The sequence below is a fragment of the Copadichromis virginalis genome, linkage group LG22 (genome assembly GCF_057382275.1).
Source record: "Copadichromis virginalis isolate Kocher_CV1m ecotype Utaka linkage group LG22, C_Virginalis_male_GT1.1, whole genome shotgun sequence".
In the NCBI taxonomy this organism is placed as follows: domain Eukaryota; kingdom Metazoa; phylum Chordata; class Actinopteri; order Cichliformes; family Cichlidae; genus Copadichromis; species Copadichromis virginalis.
In genome coordinates, this window is record NC_140638.1 from 28,133,003 (window position 1) to 28,157,808 (window position 24,806).

At 40.0% G+C, this 24,806-nt stretch overlaps 1 protein-coding gene across 1 annotated transcript; it reads right to left on the reverse strand.

Annotated features, from left to right (window-relative positions):
• Positions 1-12,586: 12,586 nt before the first annotated feature.
• tent5bb (terminal nucleotidyltransferase 5Bb) lies at positions 12,587-23,872 on the reverse strand. The gene is made up of 2 exons (XM_085446304.1): positions 23,372-23,872; positions 12,587-15,040 (listed from the first exon to the last, which is right to left on the reverse strand). Exons 1-2 carry the CDS (start codon positions 23,525-23,527, stop codon positions 14,015-14,017), a joined length of 1,182 nt encoding a protein of 393 aa, XP_085302430.1. The 5' UTR covers positions 23,528-23,872; the 3' UTR covers positions 12,587-14,014.
• Positions 23,873-24,806: the final 934 nt, after the last annotated feature.

Here is a 24,806-nt window from a genome sequence, read left to right on the forward strand (position 1 = left end):
ACGGTGGGGAAACCAGAAAAGTAAAACAGACTTCATCACCAAATAACTCCTGGAATTCGGCAGCGATATAAGAAACAGTGCAAGAGTTGACACTTTCTTTAATATTCTTGAAGGCAGGAGGAGATCTGTTGTTGGCCAGTCTTCTTGGACTTGAAAAAAGTGAGGATGTTTCTGCTCTGTAGCTGCCCGATTTTCCCTTTAGGTGGGATGTGCGGTGAGGTTTAGGTTAAAAGACGGCAAGTAATTAAAGTGTGCTAAGAGAAAATAATTGTTACTTTCATGTCACTGTGGGGGGAAAGGACTCGGTCTGTGATGTGGGAAGCCTGCTAGAAGGTCAAGCTTTAAACAGCTAGGAAGATGAATTGCAGAGGGCGTGGAGGTCGTTTAACGGAGCAGTGAACCAAAGGTTTGAGTCAAGAGTGTTTATGCTCCCTTTCCTTTCATTTGGGCTATTGGTTAGCCATAACTAAAGAATAGGTATAGACCAATCTAGCTAGAATAATACAAAGTTGGCCATAATCACACTAATTCTGAAATATTTTCTAAACATCCATGTGAGGCAAGAAAAGGCTCCCATCTCACTTACTGACATATATTTGTATATCTTACAATGTCTTTAAAAACTGTGCAACACTATCAAAACATTACCTACAATGACTTTAAAGATAATCTGTTCCTTCTTAAAACCAAACAAAGGAGAAATGTTCTCCTCTTTGCCGCTGCTGGTTATGGGAACATCTCATCTAACTTTGCAAACTACCACTTCTGAATATAATGACAGTGTTTCTGAACAAACTGCATGCATATTATATCACAGTGGCAAGACTCCATACTGTGAAATTCACTGTTGCTGGGATAGAACAGATGCTGTAGTCCCCTGTCTGTGACCATCAACTGGAAACTGGAAACAAAGTTGATAAGAATATTGAAATAAGTAAAAAAGAAGCTTCACCTAAACAGCAGAAACTCACAAAGAACTGAAGCTAATCTTCCTTCTCTACCACTAGAGAAAGAAGTGGGCTCTTGTCTCTCATAGCATATGTAAATGTTTAAGTAAGTAAGTATGTAAGTCATCCAGGTGACCTTTTTCACATCCTAAAGAGATTTTTTGATATATTTTTCCCCCTTTAGTATGTTCACTGCTGTTTGTTTCCCAAGAAAAACATTTGGACAATTCTAACCAATTCTGTCTTGCTTTGGGGGAAAAGTTTGCCCTTCTGACTCCAGTTAAAGAAAACTTTTTCTCACATTATGGTTTGACTAAAATACCAAGAAAGAAGAAGAAGATGATGGAGGCTTCTTTTACTGAGATCACAGAGACACAGCTATTATCTGTTCATTAAAACTCACTGAGAATATTCCGAGAAGTCATTGCAAGAGCTCCATGGGGAGGAAGGGATGGGATTTCACCCTGGGGGTGTCCTCTGGCATGTGTAGACACACAGAGAACTGATTTTCACAACAGGCTGGAAAAAGGGATGGTTAAGCTCTTTCTTCTGAGATATACTTGGCTCCTTGAGAGTTCACCAAAGCTATCTGGGATGGTATAATCTTTTATCGGCGTAAAATGATTCTGATTAACGATGGGCTGGATACTCCCGACTTCTCCACTTGGGCCCTTGATGCCTCCGTTTCTTGAATAGTAAGGAAATCTTCTTTTAACCTTCTGTGGCTTCCTTCCATGGCTAACTTTCACCACTCTGGAAGGGATATCAAAATTCTCCAAGTCCCACAAGTGAAGGAAAATCCCTGATACCTAATAGCGGTTGTACCTCAGAACGTCTCCATTGTGTTTCATAAATAAGTACTCATCCATTTCAGCTTTTCAACATGTTACGATTTATTGTCCCTCCACTGATGACTTTTGGAGTACACTTCATATCCTCTATGACCCATCAGCTGTTATTACACTCACAGTGGCTTGAGTTGTTGAGCGGACACACAGTCACGCACACCTCCGGGGTTTGAAACTGGATAAATTAGAGCTGCAGGGATGGAGGTGTCCACACGTCTCGATGATCGTGGTTCCGCATATGGAGAAAGTATTTAAGCCGCAAAAGGTCATCCCCATCCTACATTCACTGCGGCTAATCAAAATGATAATACACACTTACGAAGGATCATCACAGACATGATTAAGAGCAAAAGTGCGAGCCAATAAACATCTGGATATTTCACTAATACAAAATGCCAAAAAAGTTTACATGAAAAGTTGTTAAAAATAGAAATGATGGGAATTCACCTCAAGCAGGAAAGTCGTGGTTTAGCTCGGATTAAGGATGTATTTAGTATTTTGTGTCCATCTCTATATAGTACTCAGTTTTTTCATTGCTATAACTATGAATGAGCCACTTGGGATGTGAGACTGGGTCAGGAAATACCAGTGTGGAAAGCAGTGACTCTCCTTAGAATTCCTTTGGCTGGGAGGCCCTTTCTGACTGGCCAGGCTGGAATCTGTAGGAAAGAGGAAACAGGTCAGCTTATGCACTAGTGATCCCTCTCATCAGACTGCTGCAACTTTTCAAAGACAGAGGGAGTGAGAAAGGGAGGGAGAGTGACAGAGAACCAAATGGCATTTTTTTTCTCAGGGAGGAACTAGGGTTCAGCATTCCTGGCATTGCCACTGGCCTTCAACAATCCATACTCTATCCTGTGTGCTGGGAGAGTGAATGGCCACAGTGTGTGTGAGGCTCGCAGGTCCCAGTTTGCCCTGCAAAAGGAGAACAGCCTGCGTTGCCGGCACACATTCGGAGTCTCGGACACCAGCTCTCCCTCCGTCCCCAGCCGCTAAGCCAAACACTGGGATGTCTGAGACGGCACTGTTGAGCCACCACACATGCCAGACCGCTGCTGAAAATGCACTCCAAAAAATAAACAGACTCAGGCCCCATGAAGACCAAATATTTGATCAACCTGAGAAAGGCAAGAAAGGAAAAAGAGAGAGAGGATTAATGTGCAAAGGGAGAGGAGGGGGATTGGAGAAGGAAGAGGATGGCTGAAGATGAAAGGAGCTGCTATTGTACATATATATATATATATATATATACATATATATATATATATATATATATATATATATATATATATATATATATATACATATATATATTGGGCTTTTTTTGTTTATCCGTTAGATTTGTTATCCGTTAGATTTTGCTTTGGTTTGGGTATCGGTGCAGCATCTCAGTCTTAAACAACCTGTTTTCAATTGCAAACAGGACTCACAAATCCATTCCTATGCACAGCAACCCAATTCACTTTGCAGCTAATGCTTGGACAGCACACAGTACTTCCTGGTTGTCCTGCTATAGCTGACTGGATAGGTGGTGTCTTGTTTGGTTGAGCTTCTTTGCTGTGCACACAGCCAGAGTTGTGGAACTTTAGAGGACCATATTAGGGACAGATGTTCCCAGTCACACAGCACAGTGTCAAGAATATTTTTAAAAGAAACTGTTTCAAGTCGAGCTTTGAGAGCAGTGTGAAGAGAGCGAAATGTTCCCAAATAAATGGGAAGTATGAGCAGGTCACATGAGCAAGCTTTTTCCTCGGATGGATGACCCGCACATATGCTGATCTCATTATTTACAACTTTGGCTGTGTTTAAATATGAACATATAAATGAATAACGTGAAAAACAGGAAGAACTTTAAATATTTGAGCGGTGGACGTTACTGTTCCCAGAGTTCATTTGTCAAAGTATGACGAACACTAAGATTCTGTTTCCCATTTACATAGAGTGAAAGTCTGCACTGTTCATCTGTTCAGCCCTAAATGTCTCACGCACATGTGCAGAGCAGAGGAAACACTTTCATGGACTGTCAGTATAAATTTTGTGTTGTCATAGTTCATCTATTCTTAGAGAGTGAAGAAACAGATTATTATATATATGGAAATATCATGGTTACTACTTCAACTGTAGTTCAACTGATTGCAAAAAAGGATGTTTACCTTATGATCGCTTGCTGGCTTTTACAGTTTCCTCCCTTTAAATTATTACTTGCAACAATCCAGTAGTTAATTTTGTATTGGTGTCATAATAAAGTAGTTACTCTTCAATATTTGATAAGATAAGATAAGAGATAACTTAGAGATATCTTATCTTATCTTATCTTATCTTAGGTTGGAGGTTGATGGAAACAGAAGCAATCCTGTCATTTTCCACCTCATCAGATCAGATGTCATTCCCTCTCACTTGCAATGAGTCAAACTGAAGTCCATCCATCAACCCTCACTGGCTTCTTGTCAGAACAGAGGCCTGGTGCCATTGCTCACTGAGCCATATTTCATAAGGAAACAAAAACACTGCTGGTGAAATATTGCTTCTTTTTATGACTGTGGATACAGAGTGTGTGGATATCCAGTCGAGAGAAAAATGAGCCCCCAGTGCTAGCAAGCAGGAGGCATGTGCAATATCCCTGAAAAATATATATTCTCATGTTTGATATTTTATGTGAATTGATTCACACGTCTTATACCTCACAAATTCCATCCGGTTTGGGTGGTTTCTTTTTGAATTTCAGAGAGAGCATATTTTATATTCAGAAAGCTGCAAAAATAATTTTTTTCATTATTATTTTGTTTGATCATGAATCAAACCATCATTCCTTTAAAGTTTACCTAATTTTTATCCACACTTCACAGACTCAAGTTGTTTTTCATCCAAAAAAAGCTTATTTTTTGCCCATCCTGGCAGTTGTCTGCGTATCATTTGGTTGCGGTTGAATTCAAAGACAACCAGATGTGCTGAGGTTTTCTTTATTTGAAGGTTGGGTGTGCTATATAGCTCAGGCCTAATGGGAAAGCATGGTATACCTTGTCTGTGTGGACTCATGCTGTTACATAACAGTTACATAAGCTGTCTGAGGCCAACTGATAAATAAGGCTTATTATACAGTACTAGCCCAGCTTGGTGTGCTGAATAGTTGCAGCGGCTGGAGGCTAATCAATCACTTGGGGGAGAATTTACAGACACTGTTTATTCAAACAGACTGCTGATATAGTCTGAAGTGAAACTGTGTATTACCACTGGCTTCATCTTCAGAGCCAAAGTGAGCACCTGGCAATCGAAACAGGCCACTTTCAACTTGGAAGATCCAAATGCAGGATCAGGGCCAGACTTTCCCAGGTCCCTCCCCTCTGTTTTCTCGTGGCCCCACAGTGGAGGAGACTCTTGCAGCGTTAAAAAGGAACAGCCCTACCTCCCATCCTCTACACCCCATATTAACAGTCAGAGGCCCCATTCGGTACAGTGTCCATTAATATTTATGAGAGCAGAGCTCCTCACGGGGGCCCAAGAGTGACAAACACTGTGACCTTTGAGAGAGCCAGTGTTTACAGTGGCCATCAGGAAACCGGTCGGATAAGGGAAGAGAACACCCCCGCCCATCTTTCTCCGAACCAAATGAAAGCAGGCTGGTGTTTGGTCCGAGCAGATGCTGGTATCACACTGTTACTTTCACATGAGCGCTCTTGTGAATGCCTGTGAGCTGAAAGCAACCATGTCGTATTAAAAGAAAACACTGCGCCATTCCGAGACGTGTCATTTCCATTCGGCACATCTTTCCCAAAATTGTGCCGTTCACTCACACGGAGGCTCATTTTGTTTATAGTCTACACCCTGGATGGTCTGGGACTCTCTTAAAAATACAGTTCATTATTTGCAGTCTGGGAGTGACTCAACAGAATTCAGCATTCAGCCCCTTCTGTGTTCCAGCTCTTTTTTTGTCATGAAAACACAGAAAGCGGCGTTTGCTCACCGTCTGTGATGTTGTTGTAAATTATAGCTTACTCACTAATTTGTACAAATAAAGTGGTGAAAGGAGAGCACTCACACGGGGAGAATTGTGTTCTGCTTATTTTGGAAGAATAAATCTGGCTACTGAAGGAATTACAGAGTGTGTGACTACAGGAAAATTATGACTTGCTTTGACTCTGGTGATTGATTCATCACTAAACTGGTCTTTATGGGGAGTTTGGCACTATTATTATATTATTTTATCTTTACTACTGTGTGGTTTCATAGGAGTAAAAGTAATGGTAAAGTCACCTTTACTTCATTTTCATTTGGTTTGGAGGAAGATGTGTGGGGGTGTCCTTTTCCTTTACAGGACTGGTTTATAGTGTAAGAAGAAGACAACATGGAAATGCTTCTACAAAACAGAATGATTTAAGATGTTCCTACTAATAAATAAAAGGAAGCTCTGTATTATGCGTATAACTGCATCTGCTCAGCTCTTATCTCAACACTGGTTCATCTGATCTGCTTCAGCTTTGGCAGATGTCTTACTGGGGGCCCTCAGGAAATGCGTTGTAAAGTTTCAAGTTACCTGGATGGCTTGTGGTTGGATTTAGGGCATCTGCTTCTGTTTTAATGACATCATATGGGAGTATAGATCGATCGTTAATATCAGAAAAGGACATTTTAAATAGGAAATATGAATAAAATCAGACTTAAAAATGTTTAATTTGGAAGGCCTGAAGATAACTGAAAAGGAGTATACTCTTTTCTGGAAGTTAGAGGGTGTAGGCTGAAAATTTAAATTTTGCCATAAAGGAAATAAATACTTGTATTGATTAACTGAGGTGCACTTAGCATTTTTTCTTAACTTCTAGAACCACAGATTACAAACATTGTAAGGATAATTACTACTGCAGAAGGCCAGAGCACATTTTTGGTCCCATGGTATAGAATGCACCTTTTATACATAAACCTTTGTCTACATAAAAGAAGCCTAGTTACATAACAAAGGAGTGGTTTCATAAAAGGTATCGTGTTAAGTCGCTCAAGCAAAGGCCAGACTTAAACCCAACATATGATCTGTGTAGGGACCAAACAGCCCGAATGAATGGGATAAACGACCCAAATCCAGGTTTCCAAAGTCTGTAGAAAGTTTGCCAGCACTAAAAGCTGTTACCTGCTGTCAGAGGGGCTTGAATTTTGGCTACATGCTAAACAAGCTAAGTTTTAGATACTAGGCTCACCATCATGTTCACTGGGCATTTCACATATGGGGAAATTCCAAAAACAGATGAAAAGCTTTTCTAAACCTTGTCTTAAATAGGTCTCTGGCAACATTGTCCATGTTAAGAAGATAAATGAAGAGTGCTGTACAGGGGATTTAACTATTAATAAATCTAGTGAAACTTTTAAAAGTGTACTTTTTGCCTTTATGGGTCACCTAGACTTGATTATTTTTTAATTGCTGGATTTTTATATTGTCACTTAAATGTCAAACAGTTACGCTCTCTTGGACAGAAATTTCCCAATAAATGTGTTTTTAACTCAATCAGTGGTACGAAAAGTGCACCAAGAACCCAAGTTAGATGCATAGTTTTTACAGCCCACTATATGAAATTGGCAACTTGTTTGGATTTCAGGACAGCAAACAAACATCACCATGGTGAAGCCGCTCTGAATATCCACAGATGCTACAAATAGAAATCTTGTGAGCTCCTGGGAATTGCTTGCTAACGACATGATGATGGATGGAGCAATGCCACCCAGTCCAGTAAACCACTTTATGGGAAAAATTTCAGCACCACTTCCTTCATTCTTCAGCTGTAAAAGACTGAAATTAGTATGAGTCCAGTTCAATCATTCCAGAGTTAAAGAATTTAATTTGTTTTATTATGCTGCAGTTGGGGGTGATTGTACTTTTTTGGAATTTAATTTGCAATGCAACCATTGAAATGGGGAAAGCACTTTGGATTCGTCGACTTCCTCTCTAGTTTTCCCTAAACCCCACCTCCCAAGATAAATATTCCTTTAACTTCCTCCTTCAAGTTCACTGCATTCATTCTTTTAGAGGATTCAGCCACCCATGTATCGTCTCAACTGAGGACAAATTTGTTTTTCTTCTACAATCCCCTCTGACAGCCAGTATGTCGAGATAGGGAGCTGAGATTTGATAACAGTGACGTCTTGTACAGTGGAGACCACTCTTGGTATTATGCTTGTCTTGACCCTTCCCATCCACCCACAGGTGGTGTCTATCACCGCTAAAAAAGACATTTCCGCAATCTATTCGGCAAACATTCTGAGCAACATTCACATTGCAGTTGTCAGATAGAGATTACTGTCTGCAGAAGACTGACAAAGGAGGGGAGGAGAAAATGATAACAAGACCTTTTAAGTTCCAATGTCTGTGGTGAGAGTTCATCCCAGGAGGCCCACCCACGTAGACCGGAGAAAACAGAGCTGAGAAGGCCAAGCTGCTTAGAGCTGGTGGGCGCTGTGGAACACTATGAACCACAGTGCTTTCCACAGTGTCATATTTATCTGTGGTCTTTGTCCAGGAAAAACACAGCTGTGCTTACACTGCCTTAAATCTCAGGTGCATGATTTTTCTGCTCCTCTTGAAGAAAGTTGCTGGCCGTTGATTCTGAATAAATTAATTTAAAGACTCCACCATGGTTTGTTTTAATGTTTTATAACTACGAGTTTTAAAGCTATCTAAATAAAATTCCACACGAAATTAATCATTTGTAGAATTTTATTTGAAAATAAAAGGAGCATATTTTAACTGTTTGTACCAACAAATACCAAGCAGTGGGTCTTGCTAATTTGCTTGATGTTCTTGATGGGGCGATCGTGGCTCAAAGAGTTGGCAGTTTGTCTTGTAACCGGAAGGTTGCCGGTTCAGCTTTGTTTCCCTGCCACTTAGGCTCTCCAGTCAGAGGCTGCATATTTGATAAGATTGATATTTATGTAACATTTATTCTCAGTGAAAATCCTAACAACATTTAAGTCCCATAACTCATGTTTGAACTTACTTACAGCATTAACGCAGTCATGCAGTGCTAGTGAGCTGTCTGTGATCATCTGGGAACCAAATTCCATGAGGAAAAAATGTCTAATTCCTGACTGGTTGCAAGTGGTTGCTGGCGGTCGTTGTGAAACCGTTTGTTAAAATGTCAGTGACCCCCTAGTAACCACCTATCACTAGGGAAAAGTGTGTATCCCCCAACTGATTGATGAGTGGTTACTAGGGTTACTAGGGTTTTTAATTATCAAATAAGACACACTCTGGCATGCCAGAAGCAAAATGCACAACCAGCTGGGCATAGTGTAAATATGTGCTGTATATTCATGTTCTTATAATAAAAGTGCAGTAAAATGTTCTTATTCAGTTTAATCAATACATCATCTAAAACAATAAAGAAAAATACAGTAAATGATGACAGAAATCACATGGGCGTTTCCTCTAAGAAATTAGCAAAAAATAAAAAATATTCAAATAAATTACTGTAAATACAGTTATATCAGTTATCCAGTTTATTATTATTAGTTTATTATGCTATGGAGACCAAACGGCAAATCACAATCACATATCATGTGTGCGAAACTGGCCGTGACTGGACACGAAGCACTTGTGTGATACGACTGCGGCCAAAATCAGCTTTGGTATTTTTAAGCGTGCTGTTTTTTTGGTCAGTGGCGTTGCAGGTAACGGTCAATATACTGGATATTTAAGGCAGAATAAAGGACACAAATAATTTTGCTCATTATTTGGGATGTCCCAGCTAAAACGGGACAGTTGGCAACCCGAGTGGTTAACAGAGGTTGCTGGCAGTCATCAACAGAGATGGGCAGTAACGCGTTACATGTAACCCGTTACTGTAATCTGATTACTTTTTTCAAGTAACGCGTAAAGTAAGGGATTACTATTGCAAAAACGGTAATTAGATTACTGTTACTTTCCCGTAGGAACGCTGCGTTACTGCGTTACTAAAACCGTGATTTTTTGCGAGAATGTCTCACGACAGTGACGTAAAGCGAGTGCGCCATTAGTGACAACAGCTGTGTGCAGATCAACAATGGATCACATATCGATTGTGGGAGAGAGTATGAGCGTGCAGCGTGGAAGTACTGACCTTACTTTGAGTTTGATTCCATAAAAAGTGACAAAAACATTAGCGTCCATCGTGCGTGGGAAGAAAACTTCTTTTTACAGCGAAAAAAACCCCTAAACTTCCAAGCAAGCACCGAGAGCGCACCGATGTAATGGGAAACTCACAGAGACACTGCCGTATTCTTCCACTGACCGCTGCACACCTGCACCAGGGTAAACCTCCGCCTACCGCAGTCCTGCTTTACAGGTGAAAATAGAGCAACAGGACCGCTGAGTCTTTGACTTTATTTATGTTCTGCTGTGTTTTACTTGCATCTATTTGAAAGAGTGAGTGTAAACAAAAAAAATATTTTATTTTATGTGCTGGAATGTGCAGAAAATAGGTTTAAATGTTAAACTCATTTATTCAACTCAGAGAATGTTGCATATAATTAAATTTTTGCTTGATGCATAAAGTTAAAAGATTAAAACTGATAAAACAAGTTAAAAAAAAGAGACTTTTCCATTTGATTACATTTTGTATGATGGATTATGTAGAAAAAGTAGAATTGGGCTGAAAGATATATCGCTTTATCACCTCTTCAGGTTGTAAATCGTGTTTTTAAAAAGTAACTAAGTAACTAAGTAATTAATTACTTTTGAAAATAAGTAATCAGTAAAGTAACTGGATTACTTTTTTGGGGAAGTAATCAGTAATTAGTTACTGATTACTTTTTTCAAGTAACTTGACCAACACTGGTCATCAAGTTAGCTGCAGAGAGGTACGTACTAAAAACCTCGTGCTGCTTTGGTCACTACGTAACAATCTCTGACAGTGTTTTGTTCAGACAACATCATGCTATCCGCAAATACGTACAAGGCTAAAAAGCACCGGACTCCATTGCTAACATTAGCATGCTAAATTATATGCAATACTGCTAGCATATTCATGTTCACATTGTAGGTAAACCTGTCTAGAACTTCTTTATACCTTTAAATATTTTCTGATTAATACAATGCTACAATGATGGTTTTCATCAGGACACCAACTAATAGTTTGCAACCTATTGGCAAAGTTTAAGAATCGTTAGGACTAGTTGTTATTACAGAAAGCTTGTGACTGGTGCCTGCACCTTCACCAATACAGATACAGATTTGGGGGCAGGGATAGTTCAGTAGGTAGAGTGGTCCCCCCATGAGCGGAAGGGCGGGGGTTCAAATCCACTGAGTGGTACCCCTGAGCAAGGTACTGTCCCTACACCCTGCACCCCAGTACGCCTGCTTAGTAGCTGCCCACTGCTTCACTGAGTGAATCGGTCAAATGCAGAGAGAGTAATTTCCCCATGGGGATCAATAAAATATACATTATTATTATACCCCTTACCTAAATTTACAAAATTTCACATCTGGGCCAAAGTTTTGGTATAATCAGGTAAAAACTATGTTTGAGATTCTAAAATGATGGCTAATCAGACATCTCTTTGTCACTAAGTAGATCAAAAGCAACCAAAGAATCAAGCAAAACAGCATTAAATTTCATAAGTTTGAAGTCAACAGCCTGCAGCCAAATTTAGATCATCAAACTCTATAGCGCTGATGCATGTGCTTATATATGAATTTATGTATGAAATTTAAAAGCAATCCATCTGCAGTAGACTGACTGGCCTCCATTTTCATAAACAGAGTCATGCTCACAGGGCTACAAGTTCAGCCTTAATCTTGAGCAAATTAAACTTTGACAACTTGCTGTAGTTTGTTTATTATCATTTACACACTTCCTCCCAGCTCTCTAAAAGTCTCTTGAGGTCTGGCCACCAGACGCAGAAATCGTTGGGCTGTTAAAGGTAAGGCAAGCTCCGTCTCAGTTGCCGTGTTCACGCATGCTTATCCCATGGAGCTCCCTGTTGGAGTCCTACTACATGTTTCCTTGACTGTTTGTGTAGCAGTTTGGAGAAAATTCTGACAGCTAATCCACTGAGGATTAGCTGTCCTCACTGGCTGTTTCCCTAGCTGCATTTATACCTCGCCTCTTTAATCACTCTGACAGATGCATTTCTTCCAATTGAACTTATAACCAAGGACTTCACTAATTTGTTCCAGCACTTCCTTAATGACCAAGTACTATGTCTTGTTTACCCACAAATATTTAGCAGGTGTGTCAAGCTATTTGCCATTTCATGCTCAAGTAAATACCAAGAAGTCGTCCCCAGTTATGCAAAAGTAATTACAAAATATCATAGGAGAGAATTATTGGTGAGGAGTATATCGAGTATATCATGACATTATTGAAAAGGCGGCACTTCCATTTTACCACCTGGCTCTCAGCAGCACCTATTAGAGCTCAACTCATCCAAGGTAACAGAGATCTCCATTTTTGAGACTATAGGGCAAAGGGAAACCTTTGTCAGATTCACAGCTGGCGGGACGTGACTAATGCACAGGTGCAGGCTCATGGGAAAACTCTGCTCAGGGAGGCAAAAAAAGGGAGGCACAGAGCTTGAACAAATAAGTGTTTTTGTGTAGCTGATGGAACACAGACAACACACAAGCTGTTTTGTGTGTGATTGAGAAAGATCGCAAAACATACACAGAGGGAGATCTGCAGCAACTGAAACTGAGAAAGTGCGATACACCGACCGGAGATAAAGTATGCATTTATTCTGCACGTCTCTAGACAAATTTGAGTCAACATCTTATCATCCACATCTTACTTCTCTTCCAAGAATGTGAAAAGAAAGACCAAAGTATCACCATCGTTAAACTTTTGATATTTTTTTTAATGAAACAAGTACCCTGACCCTAGATATAGAAATTTACAGTAACCTGAATGAAAAAGATTCAAAAACAGTTCATACATAACAACTACTACAAAGGTCATATTCAGGCACTTGAAACCATATACAGTCCTTGTTTGTCATGCTACACAAAGAATGTCTTTGGTCCTTTTCCCTCCCAGTCAGGTCAGCTGAAACCACAGTCAGAACAAAAAAATGACAAAAAAAAAAAAAAGTTTGGTTTCGTAACCAGTATTTACATTTCATTAAGACCCGAGCCTACATCAGACACAAACTGAAAACGTTCATATATAAAGCCTTCATATTTTTCCATATACATCCACATTGGTTATGAAATACCAGAACAAAAAGGTATAATTATAATGGCTCATATTAGATTTCTTTTTTTTTTTTACAGCAGTGTTAATTGATATAACTTAGTGGAATATTTTTGATACAAGAGTTGGCAAAACAACAAAGTTGGGGGTCAAAATAACAAAGCTACATTGTTACAGGGATACCAAGCACATGACACCCTAAAATCCCAATGTATCAGCATCCATCATGTTCTAGCTTCAAGAGCTCCATCGCTGTTATAACTATACATTACTGAAACTTGTTTTATGTCTTCAGCTGTCGCATTTCTAACACAATTCAGTCGATTTGCTAACATTTCCCACTTGCAGCAGGTTTAGATGCTTGAGCATATGTAAATTTGTGCAACTGGCTTTCTTTTCATCACTTGTTTAAAAAAATCGTTTAATAAAATGACATTAGTGAGAATCATTCAACACAACAGGAAAAATATGTAAACAGAACAATAAGGTAGTGAATTGGGCTGTACTGTAAATATGCAGATGATCAGACAGCAAGACAGAAGATTCTTTTATGCGCTGGGTCAATAACAAGTTAAACTTTGTGTAGTTGCTAATAGCTGTGTGACCTATAAATTGAATGTTTAGGGCACAAAAGTTTTTTAGATGAAAATGCCCTGAGCAATAAGTTGGCAGTTAGATTCCTTCCTGTCTGGCCAAACCTTAGTACATGTCATTTGCCTCCCTCCTTTCCTTCCGATCTTCACTTTCCCTACCAAATTATCCTTTAAAAATTCAAAACAAATCACAGGCACACGTTGAAAATATAATTTCCTGTTTTGAAACGCAAGTTCATCTAACAAAACAAAGACCTATTCCGTGAAGGCAGCAGAGCTAGAAACTTAAGATGTACAGCTCACAGACCCAGTAAATAGCTTCACACTGAGAAGAATGGATTGTCTTCTACAGCCAAGGCTGTTCGACACAACACTGACCCCTTACAGTGAACATTTCGGTTAATGAATGTTCTGCTTACATCAAAGTAAAGGTTCAAAAAAGAAACATAAACTTTCCACGCAGTGATAAAAGACACTGCTCAGCTGCAAGGCAGCCATGTTTGATAAGAGTTACTGCACGTAGCCATGGGTGACTGAACTTGCGCCACGTAGTAATTGCTGAAGTTGACGTCTCTGACATAGGGAGCAGGCTGGTAGTAGCAGGTGATGTTGGACAGAGCGGGGATGGCATTCTGTTCGGCCATTACACGCAACGCCAGGGCAGAAATAAGAGCCAGCGTTTGCCGGCGCTCGTGTCCCATCAGACACACAGTGCTTTCATCCACCACTTGTCTCAGAGTCACCAGATACTCATAGCGCTTGTCCTCCATGCCCGCAAAGTGGTTCTGCAGATATCCCTCCAGCTTTCTCTGCTGCTCGCTTATGTCGGGGAAGTCGATGAAGAAGCGCGAGCACATGTAGCGCTGCATCTGTTTCATCTGAGTTGCGGAAGATGGATGGAAACCGCGCACCAGCAGGTGGCAGTACTTGAGCAGGCCGCCGCCCCGGATCTCTTCTGGACTGCGGGTGGCGATGGTCTTGGAGCGGAGGTGATCCAGAGCTTCCTCAAAGTCTCCATACATACTCTCTCCCTGGACTGTAGGGTGGAAGGTCTCGGACATGGCTGTTTCCGAGCAGCGGTCGAACAGCAGCAATGAGTCCAGAGTAATCTGGAAGGAGTCGACGCTGAACTCGAACTGCCTTCTCAGCGTGTCCACAAACTTCAGTTCCACGTTTTTGCCAGTGTTGTTGGAAAGTGAGATGAGGCTCCAGCGATCTGTCTCGTTGCAAACTTTCACCAGCTTCTGAACATATGCCTCCTTTAGGGCAAGGGCTGTGATTCGATCTCTGCATACCCCTTCGGGCAAGAAGTCCACCAGGCAGTCCAGCACCACGTCCTTCACCAGCCGGAAGGTTTTGTCATCAGTCAAACTCAAGCCAAAGATCAGGTCCAGGTCTTTGTAGCCAAGGCCGTTGTCCTCATGAAGTACGTGGCTGGCTGCTGAACCATTCAGCTTAACATCACGTACCATCACGCCATGCTCCTCCAGTCGAGCCCTGACCACCTGAAAGTAAAGACACAGAGAAAAGACACAAAATGAGAGACTAAACACTTTATTAGGTTTATTGTGAAAGTAGAACGCACAATAAAGCATAAATTTGTAATTGAGTTTGATTAAGTTTAATTATATATTTTTTTAATCTTTCCTTGCATAATAAAGTAGTTGCTATGTTTTATTATTGTTTAGGGCTTACATGAAGAACACATCTCTGGAGTGAACGAAACGCTGCAGCTTTTTTAAAGAGCAACTGGCACTTAAGTGACTACTTATTGGTGTAGTCTCTCACTCAAAGAGATGACCTCCATTTACATTATAAAGTGACAGACCAGCGACAGCATAAGCAAGAGCACCCACAAACCTCCCTCTGGCAACAGAGCTCTCTATAAGTAGACGGGCCAAAGCCAGATTGCCAGGTGACTGCGAATGCGTTTCCCCCACTGCACCATAAATTCCACTTAACAAGTGAAAGATCCCAGATTCAGTCCCAGGACGAGATACCAGTCCCCTGAGGGGCTGTGTTAGAAAGTTTATCTGGTGTAAAAATCTGCCAAATCAAATACGTGGAGTTACTCACCGTGGTGACCTCTAGTGAATAAAGCGGGATTTATGGTTCAGCAGGGGTAACACATTTACAGTCCTCAGGCAGTCTGAGGACGGTCCGTCTACCCATAGAGAGCTTTTTTGGTGATGGAGGCAGTGTACAAAATATATACCACAACCGGTGTGTGGGCTACTCTTGCTTGGGGTGTAGTTAGTCTATCAGCCAGCTGCAGACACAAGCAAAGTTACAATATACAAGTAACAAGAATTGAAACCGAGTAAAACCAACTTTTTTTTTCATGGTTTTCCCATTCCTGGTGAACTCCGCTGTGACCCCTAACCCTATTCCAACCCACCTGTCAACTAATGTATCTTCAACAGGCACATAGGTCATGCACATCCAGCGACGCACTGTTAGGATTTTGGAGAACAAAATAGGAGCACATCTAAAAACCCTTCTCCGCTCACTGTGCAACTAGAACCGTGTACGCGGACAGATATTTGTGGCACCATAAATTACGCTTCAGGGAGCAGCTGACTGTAGCTTTTTTTTTTATCTCAAAAAGCTGCTCCACAGAGATTAGATGTGGAAAAGATGCGGCATGTCTGTGCTTGACAGGTGTAAGTGACTCATAAAAGGAACTGTTGAGCTTTGAACTTTTAAACTCATGAATGTGGACCAAATTGAAAAAGGTGTTTATAATGTTATTGGAACACACTGTACAGATGTACTGCTGTGGTTCTTGGGAAAATTACAGAACTACAGGCAGTTAAGATCTTTGTGCTTCCTGTCTGTTACATCACTCAAATCACACTCAGGGGGTGGGGGGGGCAACTAACAAGGCCAAGTCTGAAGAAATCCAAAGCACAGCTGTTCACAATTCATTAAAACGCTCTCACTATGTTATGGGAATCTGATGTTACTGTTCAATGGTGTGATGTCTCTTCACTGAATGCGTAGAGACAAGCAATGCCTATCCAGTCAGGTAATCCTATATACTGAAAGAGAGTATAACCATAATGCTACGTTTAACCTGCAAAAAATACAGGGCACACATACTGAATGCTAAAATTTTACTCTAAGCCTTAAGCTGAACTCTAACCCTGGACAAGAATATTAGAATGTATCAGAATATGTCATTTTTGGTTTTATTAAACTTTTCTCCCATATTTTGTCATTCAGGGAACAAATTAAAAAAAAAATGATTCTGACACATCAAAAAGTCGTTGGTTTTGTTTTTTATTCCTAGCTACTGTTTTCACTAGAACCATAAATTAGTCGATCAGAGAGACAAAACACTTTAAAACCCTTAACTAGCTACGCACACAGTCTAATCCAACCCACAGTGAATTTAATAATCCTCAAAGATTCCTAAAACTCATATTTCCACATGCATTTTGTTGTTTATTCCACCTAATTCCAAGTGAATTAGGTCAAGTTGTGTCCTGAAGCCATTGTTTTAATGACCACATCTGGTAATCAGCACATTAGCTAGAGATAGATCACATAAGAAGAACTGGATGAGTAAACTTGTTACTACTCCACCTAAAACCCCAAATTGGTGTTTTCATAAACTTGTTTATTTATATTAAACAAACTAAATAAAATTATTTAAAAAGAAAGCTAATTTCAGTTACTGCCTCATTCACAAGCAATTACCACAGCCAGTAGTTTTGGATACTTGATTTTTACACCAGAGGTCCTTTCTAACCCAACACTGGAGGATTTGTGTCTCCTCCCAGAATCAAACCAGGGATATTTTGCTTACTACTTAAATGTGTAAACTACTATACTATGGAGCCACTAAATATGTAATGATTATACCAAGGCAATCTAACATACAGTATCATGCACTGTGCTTAATACACAGACAATGAAATGCTACATGTCCTGACAACTGAATGGTAGTTTCTTAAAAACTTTTAAACTACAGATTCTGAAAAAAAGCAACATATTTCTAATAATTCAATCAGTTTGACCACAAATCCAGTATACTTCTAGTTTTCTGTTACCTAAACCTAAACGAAACAACAAGCAAACACTTCAAGAGCAGCCAAATATATATAGTATATTGTGCTATTAAATGAACTAAAGAAACCCCATTACTCCAAAATCTAATGAGAAAAGGTAGAGAGAATATTTTTGCAGAGAGAAATTATGCAGGATTTTAGTCCAGTGGACAAGACTGCAGAGATTTTTTTAACCTATCCAAGGGAAACCCACAGAAAGTATTTTCACTGACCTCACACTTAAACAGTTGGTTTGAGTTAACAGCACACTATAATGTGTTTGTTTGGGAGTCCCAAAAGTAGTGTATGGGGAAGTACAGCTGTGCTAGCCCCACAGAATGCATCCTTTACCACTCATAAAACAGGATGGTACATTTCCCAAATGACTCACCAGCACCTGATGAGAGCCTAACACTTACAGTGATGTAAAAACACATTACAAAAAGAATTGCAAACACACCAGACTGTCTGGTGTTGACAACGCCTTGGCGACAGTCTTTCCACTTTCCTTCTGGCATCTTAATAGTTTCCTTGACTATTTCATTTAAGCTGTGGACAAAGTGTGTTTTTATTATAGCTGTTTGAAATGACCCAGCCAGTTGCCAGCACATAGTCCCCTGGACGCCAATGGGCAGTGAGACAGATTATCCCTGTGCCAAGTAAATGGCGACATCAAATGAGGAGTTATGAGTCCCTGACCTTCAAATCCACTCCAAGACTAACCCAGCCAGTCAGTAGTACAGTAGCTTGGCAGACAGCGGGGGATGCTGATGATGGTTTTACTTCTGACTTGAAATGCTTCCTCAAATTTCTTATGCACGGGGGCTCATTTCACCTGTGCTCTTAGACAAGAATGGGTTGTGTGCTGAAACATGATGCTCTTTTGATAAAAGTTTTCAAAGAAGGATTCAGTTTCAAGGATTCACTTAAGTTTTAATGTCTCAGTCCACTCAAACTTTATTTGATAGGAATATATCCAAGGGACCAATTTGGGGGGACTTTTGCTGTATTAGATGTCTGTGCCAGCCATGTAAGATTAAACTGGTGAGAACCACTCTAGTGTATGTGGATTTATTAGTAAAAACCAGTCTTACTAACCTCACAACCATCTGACTTATCTCATATAAAATCACAAATTAAAAGACTCGGATACAGCACTGGAACAGAATCGTAATAGTTTAGGTGTAAGCAAGTAAACTGTTCAGTATGAAAACTTGAGGTGGAAAAACTAGTAATTAAAACTTATACACCCGCAACTCTGTATTTTTTAAATTTCATTATGTTTAACACTTAGTTTGTTTGTTTTTTGCCAACCGTATTTTATAACAAGCTATCCTTGCCTATGGCATTGTAATTATTTTTAGCTACTTTAAATATAGTTATACTTAAAAGTAGTCTGTGTATTTGCATTTTAACTCTAAAATCAAGCAAACCAAAACAATAATACCAAGAAACTTTGGTCTTTGAACTCCTGAGTGTTGATTTTTTTTTAGATAACGTGATAACTTGATCCAACCTCGATCCAACCTAGCTACCAAGTCTGAGCAGCATACACCTGAGTTCGCTTTCTGGGATGCAGTAGAGTACACTAGCTGTAGCAACTAACCCTGTTGGCCATGAATGGAACCATAACCATGTTATCAGCTAATCCAGAACTCACTGACTTCTTCCTGTGGTTTGCATTCACACATTTTGGTTAACTTGCAGTTTTCTCGTGTCAAAAGAAGCCAAACTACAGGAAAAAGCTACAAGTTTACAAACACAGCTGATTCAGACCAGAGTATATGAACTATAGGTTTCAAAAGATAGATTCACTTTATAAAATTTTAATTTGTACCACAAGATGGTTTGATGTAACCTTTACTGTACCAGGTAATTCATTGAGAATGCATCATATTTACAAATACAACCTAGAAAAAGGCATTGGGTGATGAACAATTTATTATAAAGTTTGAGTAATGACAGAGAGTACCCTTAAACATTTTTAAATGTATGGGTTTTAAAATGTAAAAATAAAATCTACACCTTGTGTGTTCCAGATATAGCTATTGCCCTGTCCACAAAAGAAATGATGGGAAGTTTTAGTTTGCAAACTTTCAATTTGAAATTAAAATGAGCAGACAGAAACTCCAACTCATGAATGGAAAGCCCAGCCAAAGAGATACCATCAACACTAAAAAAAAAACATTCAGCCTAGAAATGAATGTTCCCAGGTTACCTCCTCTACGGGAACTGGGAGCATGTGGTGTCTTCATGTTGCTCGGTCCCAACAATAGCCTACTGAGGAGTTGGTTTACAGTCTGGCAAGGGCAACAGCGGCTCAGGCGACTGCTCTCCATTTACCACAGTAACACTTTGTCATGCCCAACCCTCAAGCCCACTGTTATTACAGGCACTAATCCCATCCTCATATTCTGCTTCAAACCCAGGCCATTCGCTACTGTCTGGAGAGTGGAGTAATGTTTCAAGGTTTCATGAAAAATAAGAACCCATACCTCTGCCTCCACATATGAACCCATTCAACAATTTACGTAACTATGATGCATGCGTCACGTAATCTGCGTTTTTCATCATGTGATATGATGCTCCTCGGTATGTAGTACACTGGGTGTGTGTAGGTTTAGTCCGCTGAGAGGGATATCACAGGATCTGGCTTTGAGCTGTCAACGTTCACAGAAGTGTGAGTAATGGCAAAAGTTTTCCTTCACTGCTCCCAGGGTTCACTCACAACCAGACCACAAACAGATGTTATTTTAATGTGGATATTAGACAAATACACTGTTAAGAGATTGTCCTGTGACCCTTTGGGACTGTGATCCATCAGTTACTTCGCCCAGTATGACAGAACAAAATACTAGTGTGGCTACAAAATCACTTAGGGGGATGACTTTGTCTGATGGGAAGGTTGAAAAAGTGGCAAACTAGTGGTTTTGAATGTTGCAGCCTATTTACTGTGAAACACCCCGCATTACTGTCAACCATTTGATAGTGGCTTAAATCACAAAACTTTTTCCCCCTCCAACCACACTGCCACTGGTTTCCATTCATGGCCACATGGTATAAAAATCAACTTGCAGACATTAAGTCTTTCAACAGGGAGCATTGTGTCGCTTCATTTTTTTTTTTGTCACGATATCTGCATGGTCATACAGAACACAATTTCAAATCAGTCTACACTTATAGATGCAGTGCCTTCATGGTTTCCACCAGAAAGGTTAATCCTGACAGGTTCAGCTGCCACAGAGAAGGTGGTTTCAGGGATTTACTGTTGCACTCAATTGATATATTTCTGTAAATGAGCTGTTTCATCTGCGAGTAACAGATCAAACAGTTGTTAGCCCACTTTATAGCTTCTACCAGCAGACATCTTAACATTTCACATTTGGCCAAAAAAACAATAGACCTCACACTCACAGTGGATAAGATCAGCTAAGCTGCCATAGCATTTGCCAGGTTCTTCCATACTTTTTGAACTGCTTCGTAAAGATTTGAGCTGGATGTGTGTGACTTCTTAACTACACATTTAAACAATTTTGTTCTTACTTGAAATCCTAATCTGCTCAATTAGTTTTTATTTTATTAACAGCAGCAATAGCAGCTATGTGTTGGTTCAAAGATGTTATGACGCCACCTCCCACAGCTACATTAAGTACTTTCCCAGATTTTCTTAAACACATTTCCAGAAACCGTGGCTCCACTTCTCAAAACTCAGAACACAAACTACACATCTAGTGTAAAATGAAACACACCACTCAAAACCATCTTATCAAAACTTATTTCTTCCACGGAACAAAACAATACACACAAGCATATTTATGTCAACTGAACTAACAAGAGAATTTTTAGAATTGCTTTCCGCTGCCTCCTCCGCCTCTCGCTCTGCCTCTTCCTCTATAAAACACCTGTATACGTCACTTGAAGCCTCTTTCACACAATGACACATGATCGAATTGTTCTTCAAATTGAGGCTGAACAAGCACAACTGCACAGTTTCTTCTTTAGTCACCTTTTCCACTCACTATGTGTTTATACACCTCTTTGTATTATTTATTAATAATAATAATAATAATGGATTGGATTTATATAGCGCTTTTCAAGGCACCCAAAGCGCTTTACAATTCCACTATTCATTCACTCTCACATTCACACACTGGTGGAGGCAAGCTACTATTAGTTATTATTGATCACTGTCTTCATCCACTCGCCCCAACCAGTTTCAAAAGATGGTTGCCTCTCTCTGAGCCTGGTTCTGCCAGAGGTTTCTTCCTGTTAGTAGGGAGTTTAACCTTGCCACTGTCACCAAAGCGCTTGCAAATACATAAAATACATACATAAAATTGAACTGAATCGAACTGAATTAACTGGGACTTAGCGTGTTGCATTTTGTAAGCCAGTGTTCCTATGTCAACAATGTGCGCAAATTCATGCAAACTGCATTCAGAGATTTGCAAAACTGACAGTGGAATAGTGCAGAGTTTAGCTGGACGGAGGCACGTTGTTTGTAGATGAGCTTCATGTTTTCAGAATTGTGACATCAATGAGTGATGTCACAATTGCTACATCCATCTTTTACATAGAGTCTATAGTTTTAGTAAGTTAAAAAAAACTTTACTGGTGTTTTGGGTTAAGCAGTATTGAGTATGCCAACGTCTTAGCACTCAAACACAATAGATAAAGAATATTCTGGATAAGAAATTTTCTTAAGAATTTAATCCGAAAGTTCCACAAAAAGAATGCAGGCTCATTGTAAGAAAAAATGGTTAAGGTCCCTTATGACTAGAGGACTATGTAATGGAAGAAAGGCATCACAGGGGAGAGATTACATTGGTAGGCCTCTTTGATTATAGGGGTCTTTGAAATGTGTGTGTGTGTGTGTGTGTGTGTGTGTGTGTGTGTGTGTGTGTGTGTGTGTGTGTGTGTGTGTGTGTGTGTGCACGCGCAAGGTCTTCCCTCCCCCATATGAACACTGTAGAAAATATTAATCATTCAAGCAACACATGAACCAGGATTACAGGCTATTAATGTCCGGAAAAACTGCAGCCCACGCAAATCCCCACATGTTCCAGTTCTAGTAAATATACTGTGGTGTGGTCATTATCTCACAGAAACTGTGAAAAAGGGACTTGCGGAGGAGAAGCACTAGTGAGTTAGTGGAAAACTGCAGTCACAGTGTCAGATCATCTCCACTAATGTGTCTGACTGTAAGTGATTGAGTATCTTTTAAAGTTTTATCAGTTCTGCCACAAATCCTAATTACTGCAGAAAAACAGCAGAATGTGGAGCAAACAGAATATTTCAATATGTAGGCCTGATTTTGATTAGCCGGGCTTGTTTAGAAGTTATGTTACTGTGTACCTTTGGAGCAAGTGAAATCTCATTGACTCCACAGTCACTGCAAAATAAATATACTGCACTCACCCACTGTCAGCAGACTACTGTAAACTGCTATTTTCTAATTACTAAAAACTTTATTACCAAGATGGCATATGACACAGTTGTGAGCAACAGTGGCGGAATATCTTTATATATGCAGAGCATTAAAATTGCCTTTCACCCAAAAAGGTAACACACCTTGTGTCAAATTAATCAAAATAACAGTTTTTCATTAATTTCTTTCTTTTTTTTTTTTCTCTGTTTGTTGAGAATAGGGCGATATGGGGATACATGAAACTAAGAGAAGATGTACTTTTCCCTCTTCTCTGTCACTTCTGCTTCAGTGCGTTTTATTAGATAGCAAAACGACTATGAGAGAGCTAGTGAGAGAGCTAGTGAGAGGGGTCTCACCTGAACGATCTGCCGGGGCTGCACGGACAGCGTGGGGAAGTTTCCTCGGCCGTGGATCGGTACGCTCTCTCCAAGGATGGAGTCCAAACGCCGAACCTGATCCCATGACAGCACGCTCACCCGCCGACTCTGCTCCGAGACATCACCGGAGGACATGACGACCGGAGGCAACGGGACGTCCAGAGAAAGTGTCGTTGCACTGTTAGAACAACTTGAAGCAATTCTCCTCAAACGAGGAAGAGCCGGTGATGTTAGGGCGACAGTGGGTGTGAAAAGCTCCCAGTGCGTCTCCCTCTCTCACTCTCTGTCTGTTCTTGTGGAAAAACTTTCAGAAAGCTCCAAAATGTGTTAACTCTTTTAGAACATCGCACATTCCCAGAACAAAACTTCCTGCGCCTGCGTCGCTCTCTGTCTCCACTGACTGTCTGTGCACATTAGAGCCTCCTCTGGACTCGCCCGGGGTTTTAACCGAGCAGGGATTAACGGGCGCCACCCCATTGGCTGGCCAGAGCCTTAATAATGCTTCAGCATACAGACTGCACTCCGTTTGCACACAGACCCGTGAACACCTACTTCCCTTGCGTCACATGGCATGTTCAATGACTGTAGGAAGTATAGTAATTACTATGTGCAAGTAAAAAAAACACAACCTTGAACTGCTCACGTCAGGCTTCAAGACTTTACCCAAACTGCATACAGTACCTCATCTCACACTGGTCTGTTTAATAGGAAGGAGAAAAGACAAAGGAAGTTTACTTCAAATGCATTTTGCAACAATAAATAAATATATAACAACTAAAATGTATGGAAACAAATCATAATATCATCATATTCAAATTCAGTGTTTTTAATGGAGTAAGCTGAAAGTTCATTGTAAAAAAAAACAACAGACTTCCTTTTTGATTTGATACTGTGAAGCTTAAACAATTAAAAACAGTAACATTAGCAATCATAACACTTCTTTAAAGCCAAAGTCCTGAGTTATTTTCAAAAGAAAAGAAAACGAAACTTCTTGACCCCGTGTTAAAAGATGAACAAATGCTTCACATCACAACATTTGTCTGGCCTTTTCCTCTAGGACTATTTTCTGAATATCCCGCTGTTAGCAGACTAGCATCATTTATCCCTCATGCGACTGTATGGTAAACAGTGGGATTAAAGTTTGGTTGGGTTTAGATACAACGACAGAATGGCAGAATTGCATCTCAGGAAAGATAATTAATTTTTTGTTAAAATAACTACTTTGTTAAAGTTAGAGAAACATTGTTACACAGTTATAAAGCCATTGTTATGCCTTAAATAGCAACGGCAATGATCTCTTAAATGATAGCCAAAGGTTTTGGAGGTCCATGCATCTACCCCAAACTATTTTCTTTTCTTTCAGACATCTAGAAAACAAAGAAAAATTGACATTCAGAACTTCTAATACATGTAT